At 40.9% G+C, this 19,426-nt stretch overlaps 2 protein-coding genes across 2 annotated transcripts in view; both read right to left on the minus strand.

Annotated features, from left to right (window-relative positions):
* Positions 1–2,876: 2,876 nt before the first annotated feature.
* The window catches only part of LOC311045285 (pituitary adenylate cyclase-activating polypeptide type I receptor-like), a 35,453-nt gene continuing 18,903 nt past the window's right edge, over positions 2,877–19,426 (minus strand). Inside the window, exons 4-15 of the mRNA XM_084057098.1 lie at positions 17,278–17,388; positions 16,757–16,857; positions 16,552–16,649; positions 15,382–15,514; positions 12,604–12,757; positions 12,003–12,063; positions 10,649–10,718; positions 10,325–10,416; positions 9,115–9,198; positions 6,838–6,967; positions 5,042–5,083; positions 2,877–4,683 (exon numbers count right to left, since the gene is read on the minus strand). Coding sequence (XP_083913224.1) covers positions 4,480–4,683; positions 5,042–5,083; positions 6,838–6,967; positions 9,115–9,198; positions 10,325–10,416; positions 10,649–10,718; positions 12,003–12,063; positions 12,604–12,757; positions 15,382–15,514; positions 16,552–16,649; positions 16,757–16,857; positions 17,278–17,388 — 1,280 coding nt within the window. The 3' untranslated portion in view covers positions 2,877–4,479. The remainder of the gene's footprint in view (positions 4,684–5,041; positions 5,084–6,837; positions 6,968–9,114; positions 9,199–10,324; positions 10,417–10,648; positions 10,719–12,002; positions 12,064–12,603; positions 12,758–15,381; positions 15,515–16,551; positions 16,650–16,756; positions 16,858–17,277; positions 17,389–19,426) is intronic.
* Positions 17,839–18,303, minus strand: LOC311045963 (protein PBDC1-like; the record flags this gene model as incomplete). The annotated part of the gene is made up of 1 exon (XM_084058034.1): positions 17,839–18,303. The coding sequence occupies one exon, from the start codon at positions 18,301–18,303 to the stop codon at positions 17,839–17,841; it is 465 nt and encodes a 154-aa protein (XP_083914160.1).

The following is a 19,426-nucleotide window of genomic DNA, read 5'->3' on the forward strand; positions in this document are numbered from 1 at the left end:
ACACACACACACACACACACACACACAATTAAGAAGAGACATCATTTGTACACAATGGCAACTGATAGCAGGCAAAGATTAAGAGCAGCTGAGCAACAATGGTACATTCAGAATTCCACAGAGGTCAATAGAATTCATACACACTGAACACTCATAATACTACACACAGGCAAAGTGCCAAAGAAAAACCCATGTAACAACCAGAAGGAGAAAAGATATGCTTACATTTAAGCAAAAACCTCTCAATAGATTTTTTTGACATGTATACAAAAAATCATTGTACAGTATGTGTGTATTGTTTAGAAACCCAAAATGATTTTTACCAGAACATAATGAGTGTTTGGGTTTCTTATCAGTAACACAAGAATATGAGCCTGCATTTTTCAGGTCAGCCAGAATATAAAATATAAATAACTTAACCTTGTTGACAATTGATACACAGAAAAAAAGTAAAAAAGAAAATTAAACAGGTGGACCATGCCAAACTAGCTCTTCATCTCCCCCTCCCCCAAGACAACAACGAGTGCCAAAACATAAGAGTCACGGCGCAAATCTACATCAGTCAAAACAGCTCCCTTTCATTTTCACCACTCACACTGCTAAGAAAAGGAAACAAAACAAAAAGAAAATCTGACAATTAGCTGCCACCGTGTGGCGAACAGAGGTGTAGCGCACGCAAACACACACCCGAGGAGGGAGCTCCTATTGTTATTTTCACAGACAGTAACAGCTTTGAGACATGGTCGTTTCCATCTGAGCCACTAGTAATAATGGACCCAGAGTGACGGCTGGTGATAGAACACATTACAGCAACAAGCAGCAGCAAGGTTTTTTTCTTTCTTTTTTTTTTTTTTACAGCAACCTCATGTCATCTCGTGCAGGCACACACAGCACAATTTCTAAGCAATGCCTCATGCCAGTATGGAGCCCAATTTATGCTTCATTGTGTGATGGTGACGCTCACCGAAAATAGCTCGACTTGATGAGTGGCATATTCCCTAAGGCGGGAGGACAATCTACATGGTATCTGGAGGGCACAAGAGGCGCAGATTCCCTCACCGCAAGTGTTGGGTTCGCATCAGAGAAGAGTCAACAGTTCTCTGTTTTTGCGGTAATCAAATTAGTTAGTGGCCACTCTGTAACCCTCATTAACTGACATGCTTGCTTTATCTTGGCAACTACTTGTATCTGTGCCTATTAGAGCACTTAATAACAGTGACATTCACAGTGTCAATATGTCTTGTTAACACCATATGTTGCCTTGAAAAGTAACTGCAAGATGTGCGTTGTCGTCCCCAACGTAGAAATACACAGATGGGCTCAAAATGAGCCGTCCATTTCAAGAGTGCCTGTTTTTATTCTGGCTGTCTGCAGACGGACTGTATTGTCTTATATTTTATGAAGCTATTTTTATGAAGCTATGCCTCATCTCAGCAAGGTGATAATGATGACAACATTATGTCTAGGGTTTTCTCCACACTACTTGCTATTGTTTCTCAACAGAAACATAGAGGTGAAATTGTGCCAGACTTTGCCCACTGTCACCTACATTTATGGAACTCACCACGTCAGTGGAAGCGTGGAGTTAACGTCAATTGATAATAAAGTCGTACATCTGTCACAGAACTATCACTTACAATATATACAAGAAAATGGGTACAAAATGAGACTTATGAATGGCTGAGAAATTAAGATACATCCTAATTGGCTCAAGAGCATCACCATCTTTTCAGCGCATAAAGATACCGTAATACATTCTTTGTTTTTATGAATGGATATACTATTGACTGTACATTTTTTAAAATAAATATCATTATCATGGATAAATACTTCGGTGTACAACTATTCTGACTTTTTCTGTATCTGCAGTAACTGATTGATTTACCCCTCTTTTGTTATCTGTAGAGTTTGCAAACGTTCTTCTTTCATAAAGAAATAGTAAAAATGGTACAGGGAGAAGTTAGGTTACACCCCGAGATTGTCGAGAGCGATCACATTAAAGCATTTAGTGTAAATTGTACAATATGCGATGTTTGTGTTTCTATTATTATTATTTTGTGGATGTGTTGTTTCAGCTCCACGCTTGATTTGCCATTTGAATGAATAAATCTCATAAGAATTGGTTATATTACAACCGGGCAGTAATATTTTACCGTTATCTATACTGTAAGACACAAAAGTCTAAAGAGAAAGAAAGTAAGTAGTAAAGAACATTTGTCATAAAGCATAATTGAGCACAATCTCTCCATTATTAGATTACTCTCGCTAAGGCATCTATTAATTATATATTATATATAATATTAATTGTTTGTTTTAATATAATTGTACATAATCACTCTATACATGCTTTGCTAAATAATAAGAAGGAAAAAGTAGCTCATTCTTTGCAGAATAATGCTCAAACTGCCTCTTTATGGTCGCCTTAAATCTATGTGATATTCATCTATTGTGACTGACTAGGCACTTTGGAATGTGAATGTGAGAGAAGGTTCGGCCAAAAATGACAGAAAAAGAGCAGTCTAGCAGGGTACAATTTGGGTGTTACCAGGCAGGCAGGCCTGAGACTCACAGAGGAAACAGAGGGTGCAGGGTTATCTAGGTCAGTGGCTCTCAACCTTCCCAAAATAATCATATTTGAACTGGGGACCCCCCCCCCACCCTGACAAGCACTTGGAATTGTAAGAGTTGAGGCATTACATTTAGTTTGACTAGGTTCCACAGACAAATATTGTGAAAATAGCAGATCTACAAGCTTGTATATCTGCTATTTAAAAGAATGTTGCCTCTTTCTTATAATACTTGACAATTTGGCCAATGTTTGACCAGTTTTATAGAATAGTTTGTTGATTTATTTTGATGCAGTAATGGTCTTTTTTCTTTTTCTTTTATTTTTTTAGGTATTAAAAAGGTCTTAAAGGTCCTTAAATTGTCACTTCACTGTCATCTGGGGACCCCCAAAATCATGGTAGAGAAGAATCACTGATCTAGGTGTATGTGCACAGCTCAGTAGACAGCTTAGTTATAGTGCCGGTGGTGGGGTATGATTATTCCCATGGGGCCATTTCTTGTATGTATTCCTGAAAGTTGAGAAAGTGAGTGCAGTCGTTTTGTATTAAAAGCACGTCTGTCATCTCTTTAAAAGGGAGAGAGCCCTGGGAATGTAAATACCATATACTGTAGCTAAAGGCTCGTCAGCACTGAAGAAGAAGAAGTAATTATTGTTTGTTGTTTCCTGTTCTTTGTTTTAATTTCTGTAGTTGCACCTGCACTGTTGTAAATGTATTAAACGTTATATAAATACAATGGCACTGGTCGTAATATTACTATTCTATTATTGATGTTTTTGGCACTGCTATGAAGTTTAAGGAAAGTATTCATTTTGTATGGAGCATGACTTTTGAAATCTTAACTATAGGCTTTTATTTTTTTGCCAAACAAATACTTCAGAATAGACTGGGTAGGAATGTCCATAGGATATTATAAGTCCGCAGGATATGGGATGAAGTCTACAGATTTGGGCTCCAGTTCCTTTCTTTGAAAAGGTCATTACAATACTGCTTTATGCGAACCGAGGAAATCATACCTAGATCATACCTCGCATTTATTTTTTATTTTTTACTATTTACAATGTATCAATCGATGACTTGTTGTCATATATCTCTTGACATACTCTGTACTTATGGCTGATTGTAGAACATTTTTTAATCTAACAAGATCCGTTGAAACAATTTGCAATTTGTATAAGCAAGGCAAAGATTTAGTTGCTGTTCAACGTTAGATCCCTATCAGATTAGATCCTGTATGTATGGCACTTTGAGCACACTTAAGCCTGATTTATACTTAGTGGTACGACAGTGACCCGCGCCAAAAATAGCCAGTCTACAAGCATTACTATTCACAGCAAAAGCCAAATGTTACCACTACATTTGAAAACCCATTCCTTTTTTACCCCATTTCATTTTCTTAGCTGTCATACTTTGGCAACTACTGCACATGAACTCACAAATGAATAAATACATGAGCAAAAACTTAAATGCCTTCATTGCAAAAACATTTAGCGATAATTATGGAAGTATTAATAATGAAAACACTTCAAAAAGTGCACCTGCAGAGAACACATTGTACCATTTAAAATAATAATATAAATTACATTAATTATTTAGCCGACAAAATCACAAAACAAGAGAGCCAGCCAGGCTGTATTATTATCTACAATCTTCAATAAATGCTTTCTGAATTGCCTCAGTTGCTGATGGCCAAACCAGGAAATATAATACAGGGACAAGGGTCTGATTGGTCTAGACCAGTGATTCTCAAAGTGGGGTCCAGGGACCCTCAGAGTTCCCTAAGTAGACCCTTACAGGCCTGTAACTCTGAGTTATGGGGAACTTGAAATTAAAAAGTTTGAGAACCACTGGTCTAGAGACACCATGTGTAATAGGGTGGCACCTTGCAGTTGACTTTGGACCAATCAGACGCTCAGGTGGGGAGGCTGAGGTTGGCGTTCTCAGCCAGGGGGCTGGACATGCGTATCTGGGAGCTGCTCTTGCTCAAGATGGAGAGCTGGGTTCCCCCGTTCACTCCACTGCTGGCCAACGAGGGGTGCCGTTGCTGCTTCAGATCCACAGCAAAGTACCGGTTCACCGTCCAGCTGCGCCATTTCCTCTTGATCTCCGACTGCACCTTCAGGGAGAAACTTCACAAGGTCATTTTTTAATGTACTTTGAGCTGTGCCGGCTCAACGAACAGGTGCAGTACACTTCACTCCTGTGCCAGTACGAGCAGTCACATTCACCAACGTGAAAAAAAAGATCCGACATACAGCACTTTGACATCAGTTGCAATTGACATTAGAAACCCAGTCTAAACCATTAGGAGTTAAATGCTTAATTATTCCATGTCATGCAACTGTGCCGAAAAGGGCCAAGCTACCGGCTCACAACGCGTTGCATCGCGACACGTTGTGAGCTACTGTAGTAGATCAGCAATATTCTAGCTTAATGAGTACAGTATGTGTATATGAAGTGGGACGGAAACCTACCTCTCCATTGAGGAAACAGTACAGGACAGCTACCACAAAGCCCTGAGAAAAGAATGGAGAAGAATTGAGAGACACTTAGGAATAGGTTGATAACGGCAGCCGAGAACTGCCTTTAATATTTACTTTAAAAAGCAATGAGTGTAATGAATTGGTATGCAAGAAACTATGTACAGAACTTCAATGAGCAGTTCTTCAAACCTCTTTGGTGCCGACAAATGAAGAATGTACCCAACGTGAATATTTATTCTGTTCTACCCATTTAGCTGATTCTCACATATTCAGAGTGAGTTACAATAGAACTTAGAAGCCAGGTACCGCATTGTGCGCATTGTGCACCGATGCCAGAATTCTGAGTCTGATGCTGATCCCAATTAGCCTAGTAAACCACCCCCCCTCCGGAAATCTCAATTTATTTTAGATCCCAATTTCCTAGACAACCGACTTTGACCGATATTTTGTCTAAAAGTACATTTTCAAATCAATTAGAAAAACTTAATTTGATTTGATGAAGTTTCTATTTGACAACATTTACAGTAACTATAATTGTATGTAAACACTTCAGTAACACATATTCAAAAATAGCTGATCTACAAGCTCACAAGTTTTAGATCTGCTCGTTTTTATACAATTTTGAACATTTTAACCAAGAATGACATAGGGACAGAAAGGTTGAAAGCGGTAAAAAATTGTCTGCAAAACTGACGATACCGATGTCGTCAGAAAAGTCAAATAATGACCAATATATCATTCAGACCGATGTATCGGTCGACGTCGGATTCTACAGGACACATGAATATTGCAGAGATTGAACATGCGCGCGTTAGGTTACCAGACTGTCTCTATCCCCAATTATCCGCCGCATCACCCTGTCAAAGCAAAATAGACATATAATAATAATATAGCCCACACTCCTTTGTGGTATTTGTCACTGTGTATTTGCATACACAGTGAAAAAAGGTATCTGCATTTAACCCATCCTAAGCAACAGGAGCAGTGGGCGCTACGGGGACAGTGCCTCGGTGAGCAGTTAGGAGTTCATTGTCTTGCTCAGGGACACTTCAACCCATTGCTGAAGCCTGGAATCAAACCTGGGACGTTTGGTTTCCCCTGCGGGCTCTCTAACCATTCAACTATGGCTTCCCCCATAGACATCAAACTCAATCTATCTCTGTGGATCTAAAGGAAACCTGATTGAGCTTTTAGAACATGGGTCTTCAATGTTTTTCAGGCCAAGGACCCCTTAGCTGAGAGAGATGAAGCAGGGACCCCCACTACACTTGTGTTCGAGATTAAACATTTTCATAGATTTCATAGATAGCTTCATAGACTTGTTTGACAGCAGCGCCAATGTGTTGTGTTGTTTTGGATTCATGTTAATGTGTATTTTCAGACATTTAACCACTTAAACCCTCAATACTTTGTAAACTTGATCTGCTCTTTTTTCCCTCTCTACACCAAACCTCTTTGCCGAAAATAGCCGATCTACAAGCTCACAACGCCTCACAGCGCTAATGGTTAATGTAAAAAAAAAAGAATCACACAAAGATTTGGCGGCCCCCCTTTGGTAACTCTGAGGACCCCCTAGGGGTCTCTGACCGCCTGTTGAAGACCCCTGCTTTAAAAGCACAATTATTCACCCAGAGAGAGAGAGAGGGAGATAGAGGAGGGGCTTGAATTTCCCTCTATTCTACATCCCGTTAGCCAGCAGCTTTGTTATGCTATTCATCTTCTCCTTCATCCTGACGGGCGCATTATGACGGGTGGGAGGTGAAGCAGATGAAAAAGAGAGAGCGCACCTGGAAGGAGCCCAGGCCCAGCTCAAAGACCAGCCTCTCTCTCTTGCTCACGTCCTCCGGCGAGAAGGCAAACACGGTATAGTGAATACCGAACAGAGGGATGAGCAGGAGCGTAGAGCGCGCCAGACGCCTGCACACACACACACACACACACACACACACACACACACACACACACACACACACACACACACACACACACACACACACACACACACACACACACACACACACACACACACACACACACACACACACACACACACACACACACACACACACAATAAAATACATCAAATAATTCGCCAAGATGGAGATAAATCTTCCACATTAAAAAAAAAAGTACGCTGAGAGCGTACAAATGGAACCAAATGGACCCTTACGATTCCATTTGGTTCCATTTGTACGCTCTCTGAGTTACGTAAATTCGTACTGGGGATCTTGCTGTGTATGATGAGGAATTGAGGTATCAGTATAATGCTGTAAGTATTTCATAAAATATGCACAAATCAAACACAGTTCATCTACATCTTTGAGGGTAACTAGATTTTTACCGGCATACTATTGTCCCTCAGCTGTTTTTATTTTGGTTAAACGTTTTCAGGCTTAAACACAAAATCTCAAATACTTCTCCCAGTTTAGTCGTTATGACAATTCCCAATTCTCTGCCAAATGATGTTATGATATAAGCCCTATATTTTGCTGTCGCAATATACTTACGTAAAAAACGATAATAAACGTTTTTCTTTGTTTCAACCAAAAGATGCTGCACATAATACTTAAAGGAGACACACCATGAATTTCACTTTTTTTAATTTTTTTTGTATTTTTTGGGCTCCCCGGTGTCTCTCTCTCTACCCCAAAAAATATATATTTTTAACATTCAGTCATTCATTCTCATTTCAGAGATTTTCAGAATGGGCGTGTCTGAACAGGCCATCTCAGAATGGCAATGTTTGCTTACATCACGAAACTTTCTGCCCATGTATTTTGACAGACAGAATTGCTCAGTAGCACCCCTCTGCCCAACAGGACGTTTTGGTATTGCAGCTGAAAGTGCTTTATAAGCCTGAGAGAATTGACTTGGGATGAGTATATCTGAGTGTTGATTTAGGCTCAAACCTTTTGAAAATGGTTTGAGGGACATGCACCATATGATATTAAATATCAAATATTTTTTTTAAATTCATGGTGTGTCTCCTTTAATTAACAGTTGCAAATATTACAGAGGTACGATATTACAATGATTGCTATAAGGATAACCTAGGGACTTGTCTCCATTGTGGTCCTGTAGGACTAGGTCAGAATGAAGTCATCGCTGACCTACTGTACCCTAATTAATACACGCTAGAAGTCAGAACCACTTACCACTCTGTTTTATAGTGTCATGCAGTTGGTGGAAATAGTGTCACGCACACACACACACACACACACACACATATGCGCGCACGCACGCACACACATGCGCGCGCACGCACGCACGCACGCACGCACGCACGCACGCACACACACACACACACACACACACACACACACACACACACACACACACACACACACACACACACACACACACACACACACACACACACACACACACACACACACACACACACACACACACACACAAATGGATGTAGACACAAACAACACAACAAATGACAGTGAAGTGAAGGGGGACAGCAGTTGTCAGAATGGGGCCCAGCAGGGTTTCTAGGGTAGTGGTTCTCAAAGACCCCCAAGGGGTTCCAGGGAGTCCCCAGCCAAATGAGTTATTATAGCATCAAAATCCACAGCTAATTTTGGGGCTTGTTGACATGAAAATGTTTCAGAACCACTACCCTTAGGGTCCTTAAACAGGACAAACAGAAACGGAGAATACTTTCACTGAGATGTATTAGTGCTTATTTATTAGTGCACAATCTATTCTAATCATACAGCACAGAGTCACATTCTCCACTCTTGTCCCCCAGCAGACACAAAGTTTATTATGCACTACTGTACGCAAACAATCTCAGTAGATGCCTCTTAGACGGGGAGGGTCCTTGCAAACTGGATATTCATTTCAGGGTTCAGGGAATGAAAAGGTTTAACAACCACTGAGGTAAGACACACAAAGTAAATCAACTCGGACGGACAGGCACAAAATGTATACACAAACATTTATGTGCGCACATACTGTACATACACACACACACACAGGTGTACATGTGTGCGTACATAAATGCAGCATGCCCACACACACACATACACACACACACACACACGCACACTTACAGTGTGATGGTGGATAATTCTGACATCCTGCACGAATGCTGCACAGCCTGTGTGGGCTCGCTGAAGCATTTCTGAGCACAGCTGCTACACAGCACAAAGACAACACAACAGTACAACAAAGACAATGTCTTTAAGGACAAGGGACACACGGTCACACCACACAAAATACACAGAAAATACACCGCTCTTGGTTGGTAGACGAGACTCTCTGGCAACGGTATACTTGAATCATGAGACTGACACGTTCTGCGCACACAGGCAACAGGTACGGCAAACACAGGCTGAAAGAGGGCCTCGTTTCAGGACACATTCAGAAGCGTTGAGACGCTGTATCTTGATGGACAACAGCTGTATTGATCAAATTACTACGTAATTTTACAGTGAGAGGGTAGAAATCGACCTACGGAATACATGCCAATTTACATAGGCCGGCAACGTGACTGAATTCCAAATCTCAAACCAACAAACATTTAACGTGAATTAAGAGGATCATTAAGTGGGCCGTATATACCGGCAGACGACCGGATTGTGCACTGACCATCATAGTCCACTGGTTCGATTTGAAACCTGTGTTGCATGTCCTTTCCCCTAACTCATCCTTGGTTTCCTGAATGGATACCATCTTGTCTTCAAAGCAAAAGCAAAACGCTGAAAAAAGAGGGTAATTTACCACTGTTTTCTCTATATAATAATGATGTCTCCTTTAGTTGCTGTTGGGGTGTATTTGCTACAGTAGATTTGCACATACTGTATATTCTGTCCTCTGCCTTTACCCATCCTAACTATTAGGAGCAGGGACTGTCATTAATACCGGCACCCGGGGAGCAGTTAGGGGTTAAGTGTCTTGCTCAGGGACACTTCAACACATACACTGGGCTGTGTGGAGGGGATGAACCGACGACCTTCCAATTCCCAGACGTCCTCTCTACCCACTCACTAAAACTTGATAGACGAACATTTCAACTACAACGTGTCAAGCCACCAGCTCTTGGACAAAAATGCACAATGGTCAACATGTACAGTACAAAAGCGCATTTCTTTTTTGTTATCTGTGCAATGACAACGGCAAATACATTGATACAACAACACTGGCTCTTCATTCACCTTTTAAAAAGAGTTAAAAAGCCTAACCGTGATGACGCTTTACTCTTGGCTCTAAGCATTGCTCTGATGAAAGTGACATCATCTCTTCTATTGTGCTCAAACTTACAGGTAGATGCTGGACTCGTTTCCCCCGATATCAGGCGACTGCAGCTTCTGGACCAAAATAACGATAATCCCAATGAACAGGACAAAATTGATCTGCACAATAGAAAGAAAGAAAAGAAAGCGGCACAAAAAAAGAATCAATCGTTTTTTGATGTGAGCACAGATGCAGCGGAAAAGTATCGATGGGCAATTTAAAAGATTTGTCATGAATTACAAAATAGGTGAAATGAGGGGTGTGGAGAGGAGAGGAGGTTGGGGAGGTTGCCTAATAATGAGGAGATTAGAGAGGGGATAGATCAGAACAAATCCGTTACGATGTGCCTACCATGATGGAGGTCACTACCGGTCCCTTGATCACCCACCAGAGGGCAGTGTTCTCATTTGTGTCCCAGCAGCTGGAGAAAAAGGGGGGGAAACCCATTTCATTTTGTAACACAGCTCAACAAATTATGTACTTCAAACCATTGGTCCCCAGGGGTCCTTGGGGGGGTGGGTACCCGGGGGTCCCCAGCAAAACTAGTTAACATGGCGTGGCTATCATTTTCACCACTTTAACCATATTTCATACTTTGGCTATTCAAAACTAGCAGATATACAAGCACGACTGCCAATATGAGCTTGTAGGTTGTTGAAAAATCCTGGCACATTTTTTTTTTTGAGACAGGGGTAACCCCCCTTAATAAAAGCTGAGCACTCATAAAATAATAACAGGAAAATAAATCATCCACAGATCTGTCAGTGTATCAACAAAACATTTCCCCACGGGACCAGACAAAAAACAAACATCATTTTGGGAGTCCTTGACATGAAAAAGTTTGAGAACCACTGCTTCAAACCACGGGCACTGTATGGGGAATCCAGGGCCCAGTGGCAACATAATCACAATGGACAGATTATAGTTTGTTTTGGTGTACAAATGTATGTGTCAACTGAATGAGAATTCTATTATCATGCTGCTGTCCAACCCTAGCTTCAGTGTTACCAGATATCAGTCTACTTTCTTGTAATAGCTGATGTTTTTAATGGTGTAGGGGTGTTCTTTTTGTATGTATAGTGCTTTTATGTTGTGTGTTTTTAATGGACCTTAGTCTGCACAAATCAAGTTGATTGATAGTTTCTTGAACCTGTCTGAGGGCCCCTGTAATAACTCAGGGCCACTAGAGTCTCAACTCTTCACCCACACTTAGTAAAAGTGATTCAAATTGAGTCCATGACAAAATGAGTCCATGACATCATTTTTTTCTCCCTATTTAGTCATCATGCCAATTCTCCTCGTCGTAATGCGACGCATTGTGAGCTTGTAGATCGTCTATATTTGCACGCCACCATTGCACAATTAAGTGTAACATAGTTTATAATATAATATGATAAAAAAAATCTTATCCAACCCCAGTCTCCATGGTGGTGGGCAGGACCTTTGGCCCTGTGCTACCGGAAGCAGCGTTGTGATAACAAATGTCAAGAATCGTCAAGAATTGCTGGAAAAAACTATTTCCATTACTACTATTTCCAACTAACTATTTCCATTGCCCTCATGAACGCATCACGTCTGTATCTTTTATTGTGCAGATGTGTATATCATTTTGTTGTAGGCCTACCTGGCTATTTCTCATATGGTGTGGTTTTATTTACATGCTATGACCTTGGTGTATTGTGGAGATGACATTGTTTGGACATACCCTGAGTTATCAAAATGCAGCCTCAGCACCGCCCAGACAGTCACACAAATGGTAGGAGTACCTGCAACAACAGAGATGATTCTTTAGTTGAAGTTAATTGCGTCATTTGTCCAACGATGAAACTCAAGAGTTTTACAAATGATGTTCCATGAATAAAATTTTGCACAGTTAGAGAAAAACACTAGCTTAATAGCCCCTATGATTACCAAAGTTCCAGTAAAGTTCCAGTAGTTCATTCATATGCATTTATGTGTTCAGAATAATACAAAGGGTGGCACCATGATGATGAAAATTACAGTTACTTTTTACTCAAGAACAAGTACTGCTACTTTAGATACATTTTACTGAAGTTACAGTTCTGTATACATTTATAATTCAAATGTAACCCATTATCCATAGTACCATCTTGTAAGTCATATCAACAGTGCCAATGGCAAGTGGCAATGGGAGATGTAAATGTAAAATATCAGTCTTATTAACACTGGATCTTATTAGACTCATTTGTTATCTATTTGCAAGTGAATAATGAAATTCAAAATGACAAAAGTCGTGCTGCACTTTTGCTATTTTCCACATGAATAACTCATGAGTGGATACCTACCCCATCCTACAATAGTGTACCAATAGAAGTACCGTCTCTCTGGAAAGAATGTCTCCACCAGTAGGGTGAACAGATACAGGCCTTCTATGAACAGCCAGAAGTAGTTGGACATCACACAGTAATGGAAGAAGATCATCACTGCTTTACACGCCACCTGTATTGGGCCACACACAAGAATCACACACTGAACCACTAACTGCACCCGAACAGCAGGTTGGTGCCTTGCATGGTTTCCTCTGCCCTCTGGGTGTGAATGTGTGTGTGTGTGTGTGTGTGTGTGTGTGTGTGTGTGTGTGTGTGTGTGTGTGTGTGTGTGTGTGTGTGTGTGTGTGTGTGTGTGTGTGTGTGTGTGTGTGTGTGTGTGTGTGTGTGTGTGTGTGTGTGAATGCATAATGCACATTATCAAGCGCTTTGGATAAAGGAGCTATATAAATGCACCAGTCGTTTTATTTATTTTTAATAGCCAGGAATAATGAAAAATTAAGTGTGTGAAAACTGTTTATCTGCCTTTTCTTTTTTTTTGTGGCTTGTTCAGCCTCTATTGATAGTATACACAATACAAGACAGGAAATGGGGAGAGAGAGACGGGGAGTGACACGCAGAAAAGGTCATCGCCGGGATCGGGACTCGAACCCACAACACACTGTCAGGCTAGGTGCCCGGACCGCTAGGCCATCTGCCTTTTCTGAGCATGAAAATTAAGTCTGTTTTTGATAGGCTACCTCCCAGCATGGCAAATTGGCTGATGGCCATGGATTAATTATTTTTTAAACCTCAATGCCGAGTATTTCAGAAATGACATCTACTATGTTGTGAGTGATGTTTAGAATCAGATGGATTTTGATTGCAAGTAGTACTGTGAACCCGCCTACGTAGGCGAGCATCTTAATAATGCGCTCTCTAAATAGTAAGGAAATGCCGGCGCTGTCACTGCGCTGGATTTAAGAGCTGGTCTAGGCATAATCGCTTTTTGACCTTTCTCACTGTCCGTAAGATAGCAATGCGCCAGACCACACCTCATTTTAAGACCAACAATGCCATCAGCGCACAGAGATGAGCCAAAGTGCATTTGGTAATTGTACAACATGGACACTGGGTGTGAAAATGACAACTGCGTTGGTTGGAAACTAGCAATGACACCTACAGTACTTTGCACTTAATGCCAATTTGCGCCGGGGTGCAAGATAGGGCCCATTACCTTTTATCATATTGAAATATTCACATTTATCTGTCACATCCTGTCAGTACAATACATTGCAGTGATAAATTCAATAGATCACTATCTAGACATAATAGGACAGATATTGTTTTAACGTGGGGCATTGCCCTGCAAATGCGGATTCGGCCTTTAACAAACATTTGAAAGCAATATTTTTCTTAGTTCTCGATTAAACTAGTACAGCAAACAGTAATGACATCTCAGGGGGCACATAATCTAATGATATCATGTTAATAAAGGAGTCCACATCGTCAGCGGGGTCGACCAATTATAGCACAGATCTGATTCCCAGCACTGTGATGCCATTAAGGTGACCTGTGATTGCCATGGCGACAGCGGCAGGGCAGAGGGTTGTAAAGGGGACTAAATAGCCATTGATATGCTAATGTTCTGATTTCAACTGGCCTTGTTAAGGTCTAATTAAGCTTATTTATCTTTGCATGCATAATGACAATGATCTGCATTTGTAATCATCATTTAATAGCATGCTCATAAAACCTGCGCTTCACTGTGGTTCCTTTTATATCAGACAGGAAAGGGTGGGAAAGATGAGGGTTCTCAGGGATCTCATACAAGATGTGTATATTCATTGTCTATAACGCATTGGGTTACAGACAATGATATTTATTTCATCATAAATACACAAACATATTTTGACCATTTTAACCCTGCCATCCCGATTTTGGGAATGTCATTATAGACTAAATTGCTCTTCAAGCTCATGCGATGTGATGCACTGTGAGCTTGTATATTGGCTATTTTCAAAAATGAATGAGAAAATGTGAACATTTGAAATCTTTTGAAAATAGGTCTTAAGTGGTTCAATTTATCAATTTATTTTGTGCTACTCTATGTGAAAGGGGAACACGGTTTCCTCCAATCACAGTTAGTACTAAATGTACTGTATGCAAACAGAGGATTCTGCCAATACAGAACATTTTGCTTTTTGTTTTTGGGAAATTGAAGTTGCTGTATTCACATTACCCTTTGAATGTGAAAGAATATCAACAACCTAATGCAGAGCGTGTCTATAGGGCAGGACTTCCGTTGTATACACTTCGCCTGGAAGCTGTCTTTTTCGACCAATCACAACACGGGTTTCATGCACAGGGATTTAAACAATTCTGCAAAGCAATGTAACTTCCTTGGGTGTTACTTCTGGATAGACACGCGCGGTAGCAGGTCTCGCCCAGTGTGGTACTGTATGTACGTATGTATGTACGTATGTACGCAGTGGTGGAAAAAGTACTCCGATATTTTACTTAAGTAAAAGTATCAATGCTGCAATGTAGAGATACCCCGTTACAAGAAAAAGAAAAAGTTAAAGTTTTCAAATAATTGTAGTGGAGTAAAAGTATTATATTTGTCTCTGAGATGTAGTGGAGTAGAAGTAAAAGTACAGAAGATGGGAAATACTCCAGTAAAGTAAAAATTCCTCCAAAGTGTACTTAAGTACAGTACTTGAGTAAATGTACTTAGTTACTTTACACCACGTACGTATGTACATATGTATGTATGTATGTACTGTATGTATACGTGTATATGAGTAGGGTACTAACTGTGTGCACAAAGCAGTGGTCGCTGTCCTCTTTGGAGTACAGCACACCATCCTTGATGAAGACTGAAATGGCCCTCAGCATGAAGGACACAAAGAGGTTCATGTGAATGAAGTTCCTGGTGCAGTGGAGCTTCCTGTGGAGGGAGGGACAGAAACAGACAGACAGACAGACAGACAGACAGACAGACAGACAGACAGACAGACAGACAGACAGACAGACAGACAGACAGACAGACAGAGCCAGGCTTGTTTTTAGAAGACAATTATTTTCAAAGCATTTCTTTCACTTTTCACTTTATTGAAAGTGAAAAATGACGTTCTTGGTCACACTGTATAGTTCTTCTTGGCATTGTACTGTATGTCATTTCCGGTCACTTTGGACATACAGTATTAGACAGGGCTTTTATAACACTGCACTAACTGGTTGAGTGACCAGCACAGCATAGCCGTGCATGTCTTTGCCCTCCGCACCCCGCACGCACCTGCTGGTCAAAACTACTTCCCGCGGCTTTGGGTGACCAGGTTGCCCCATAAGCAAGGACCCTGCAAGAACGTATAGCCGAGACAGAGTTTAACTAGCCTCAGGAGCCATATATGTCAGGAGTTGATTACAATGCTGCATTGCTGAGGTCATGATTCTGCAGTCTAGTACCCGGCTCATTTTTGAGTGGTGACTTTGTCCGTGTGTCGGTATGTATGTATGTCCAATAGACAAAAATTGATAACAACACGGGTGATGACAATACGGGGCTCATCAAAGGCACCACTCTCTTCACACAGGGTGTGATTTTTATATTATGTTCCTATGTTATTGTTCTGCTGGTTAAGGCAGACGCTCCGTTTGTTTTAAGGACGCTTCAAAATAACAAAGTTGAATTCAGTTTTTTTTTTAAATACTTTTTAACCCATTAAAACTGGGAAAGCATCTGTGTCATTTTAGATTTATTCGTGGCTATTAAAAAATAGCGGATATACAAGCTCACAGCGCGTCACCTTGTGCCATGCTGCGAGCTTGTACATCTGCATTTTTTTAAAACATCTTGAAAGTGTGAGAACTACTGATTAGAAGGCATTTGTAGAATCGGCCACAGGTCTTGATGGGTTAAAATAATAGACATATTATATTGCAATAACAAAGATCTGGAATGCTGACTAAATGAATAAAGCTGACCTGAACCTGCAGAGGATGACCATGGCTGTGGTCAGAGACACCAGGGACGTGCTGTAGCCGACCGTGTACAGGGCCTTGACTGATGCATAATACATATCCTGCAGCACACAAACAGCAGGCTCAGTCATACTGTATCAGAAAGAAAATTACTTATCAGAAATTGAGTCTAAAATAATGATAAATAAGGAATAGGAGGCCTTCGTACGGGGTTGGTGGTGTTGTCGTCAAAGAGGCAGACTTCCACATAGTGAGGGAATGGTTCAGACCAGCCGTATTCCGTACAGTTCCGGCTGACCGTCCCCATCTCTGAAAGCATGATAATGTGTGCTGCTCAAACCATCATTGAAAGGAAACCACATCGGCTGAACAGAACAGAACAGAACAGTTTTCCCAAACATAGGGTCAGGACCCACGTTGGGCTGCTGACCCATTTTTTGGGGTTGCGAGTAAATATCCTTTTTATTTTTATTTTTTACCTTGTCAAGAAAAATGGTGGTTTAAAAGGTGAAAAAATAGAGGAAAAAAAAGGGCTTTAGTGGATTAATTCATTCAGAATGTGGTTTTGGGTCTAGAGATGAAAAAGTCTGGGAACCCCTGTTTAGACTACACTGGAACAGCGCTGATCTCACATAAAATCATGTAGAATAATATATATATTTTTAATAATAATCAACTGTATTGGTGCATTAATGAGACCCAGTGAACTGTCCCTTGAGGTATACATACCATCCTCTGGGCCCATGAAGTCATGGAAGATGACTGGACAGTTGACCACGACCACCTCGCCCACACTGGCAGCCTGCCAGCATGTCAGGTTGTCCCACATCCAGGGGCACACTGAGGGACACAGGATGAATAAGACACATGAATGACATGGGCCACCAGAGGTTGTTCACAAACTCAGTTTACATCATCTTACGTCTGACGTTCTGAAACATTTTCATGTGAAGGACCCGGACCCCAATATGTATTTGGACGCGGACCCCCATCTGAAAAGACTTTATGCCATGGTCCACCATGAGAGAAGATTTTTCAACTTTTGCCAACATTTGACATTATTATGTCACATCCTATCTTTATATTAAATCCTCCAATATGGAGGACGCACAAACGTAACATGCAGACTTGCAAGGCTCACCGTGGCTCCGATCCGCACCAAACTTGGCACAAACACCGGTCAGCATTAACCATTTTACACCACTTATAACTTTTCATTCCTATACAACACATGGCTGTAAAAGGCTCCCTCGGAGAGGCACTGGGATAATTACCAACTTCAATGTTAAGCTAGCTCTTGGCATTGTAAACTGGGCTGTTAAAGCCCTCTCTGTTGCGAGCTATCTCAATGGCATAGAACTGGATCCTGGTAGCAAGTATCGTGTTTTCCTCTGTGTAGTCTTTTCCACAGTCCAGACGGAGCAGGGTACCGTAGTTGAAGTCATCAACGATCCCATCAAACTGGTTACAGAAGGGACGCCATTTCTCTTTGGCCTCGTCAGACTTGAGGTCATCTGGATTGAGCAGTTTGATGTTGAGATCACTGAAGGCTTCCCTGAAGGAAACGTAGATTCTATCGTCCACCTTTGTCAGCTTCAAAAACTCTGGGTCAGCTGATGAGATGAGATTGAAGTAGACCTCTGCATGGTCGTACGCTTTCATTGCCCACATGGCCTCGACCTGCGGATCATTTACATATTCCTCAGCTGGAAGAGATAGTGCATGAGCGACTGATGATCCAATATTCGACGCCATGATAATATATACATACAGAATGCAATACTAGCCAGGTGTCTGCGCAAGGGAATCAGACACAAAGTACTTGGAGGCCAGTCTATAATGTCAGGCATCTATGATGTCATTACTACACTGTATGACATCACAACTGCGATGTCAGGCATCTCCATATTAGGGCAAAGTTTTAGCCCAAGCCGCCTATCCATTGACTTCCAGAGTAAAATGTAAGTTTAAAAAAGTTTAATATTATGAAAGTATAAAACATCCTTTTATTAAAATTGGCTAATGGGAGGACTGCGTCATCACTCTCATGTCACTATGATTCAGCCATAACAATGAGTTCCCAATGCAGCTACACTGCAGCTGCAATGTAGAAAAACTCTGTTACTAGTAAAAGTCCGGGATTCAAAATGGACTTGAGTAAAAGTACAAAATATTGGTATCAAAATGTACTTAAAGTACCAAAAGTATTAAGTACTCATTATGCAGTGAGTTCTACAAGCTTGTAGATCGGCTATTTTCAAAAAGCCAAAATGTATACAGAGCTGAAGTGGTAAATGTATGTAATAATAATCAAAATCTATAAAGTAACTAGTAACTGAAGTTGTTAAATAATTATAGTAGAGTAAAAGTATAATATTTGCTTCTGAGATGTAGTGGAGTGAAAGTAAAAGTACTGAAATTTGGAAATACTCCAGTAAAGTAGAAACTCAAAATTGTACTTAAGTACAGTACTTGAGTAAATGCCACTGCCAGCAGGTCTGTTTCAGGAAGTGCCTGGTGAGCACAGAGGCCTGTATCATGGATCACGTTGCGAAAGTGTCTTCCAAGTTCCAACGACATGCTGTGTACCCTCCACGTACCTCGTTAAATGTCACCATGAAAAACAAACTCGGACAAAATAGCAGTGTTCTCAGTTCACCCTCAACTGAATCATGGTCAAGTTCAATTGGACACAAATCACAGTGGAGTGATTTTTTGTATTTATTTAAAAAATAAATAAAACAAGACGGGGTCTAATAACGACGTGGCTTCTGGACTTCATGTGACCAGTCTATGACATCAGACATCTATGAAGTATCTATGGCTATGACTCCATATTTGAGTAAGGTTTCAGCCTGATCCTACCGCCATTGACCTC

This window comes from Gymnoscopelus microlampas, assembly GCF_963454915.1.
Source record: "Gymnoscopelus microlampas genome assembly, chromosome: 5".
Lineage (NCBI taxonomy): Eukaryota > Metazoa > Chordata > Actinopteri > Myctophiformes > Myctophidae > Gymnoscopelus > Gymnoscopelus microlampas.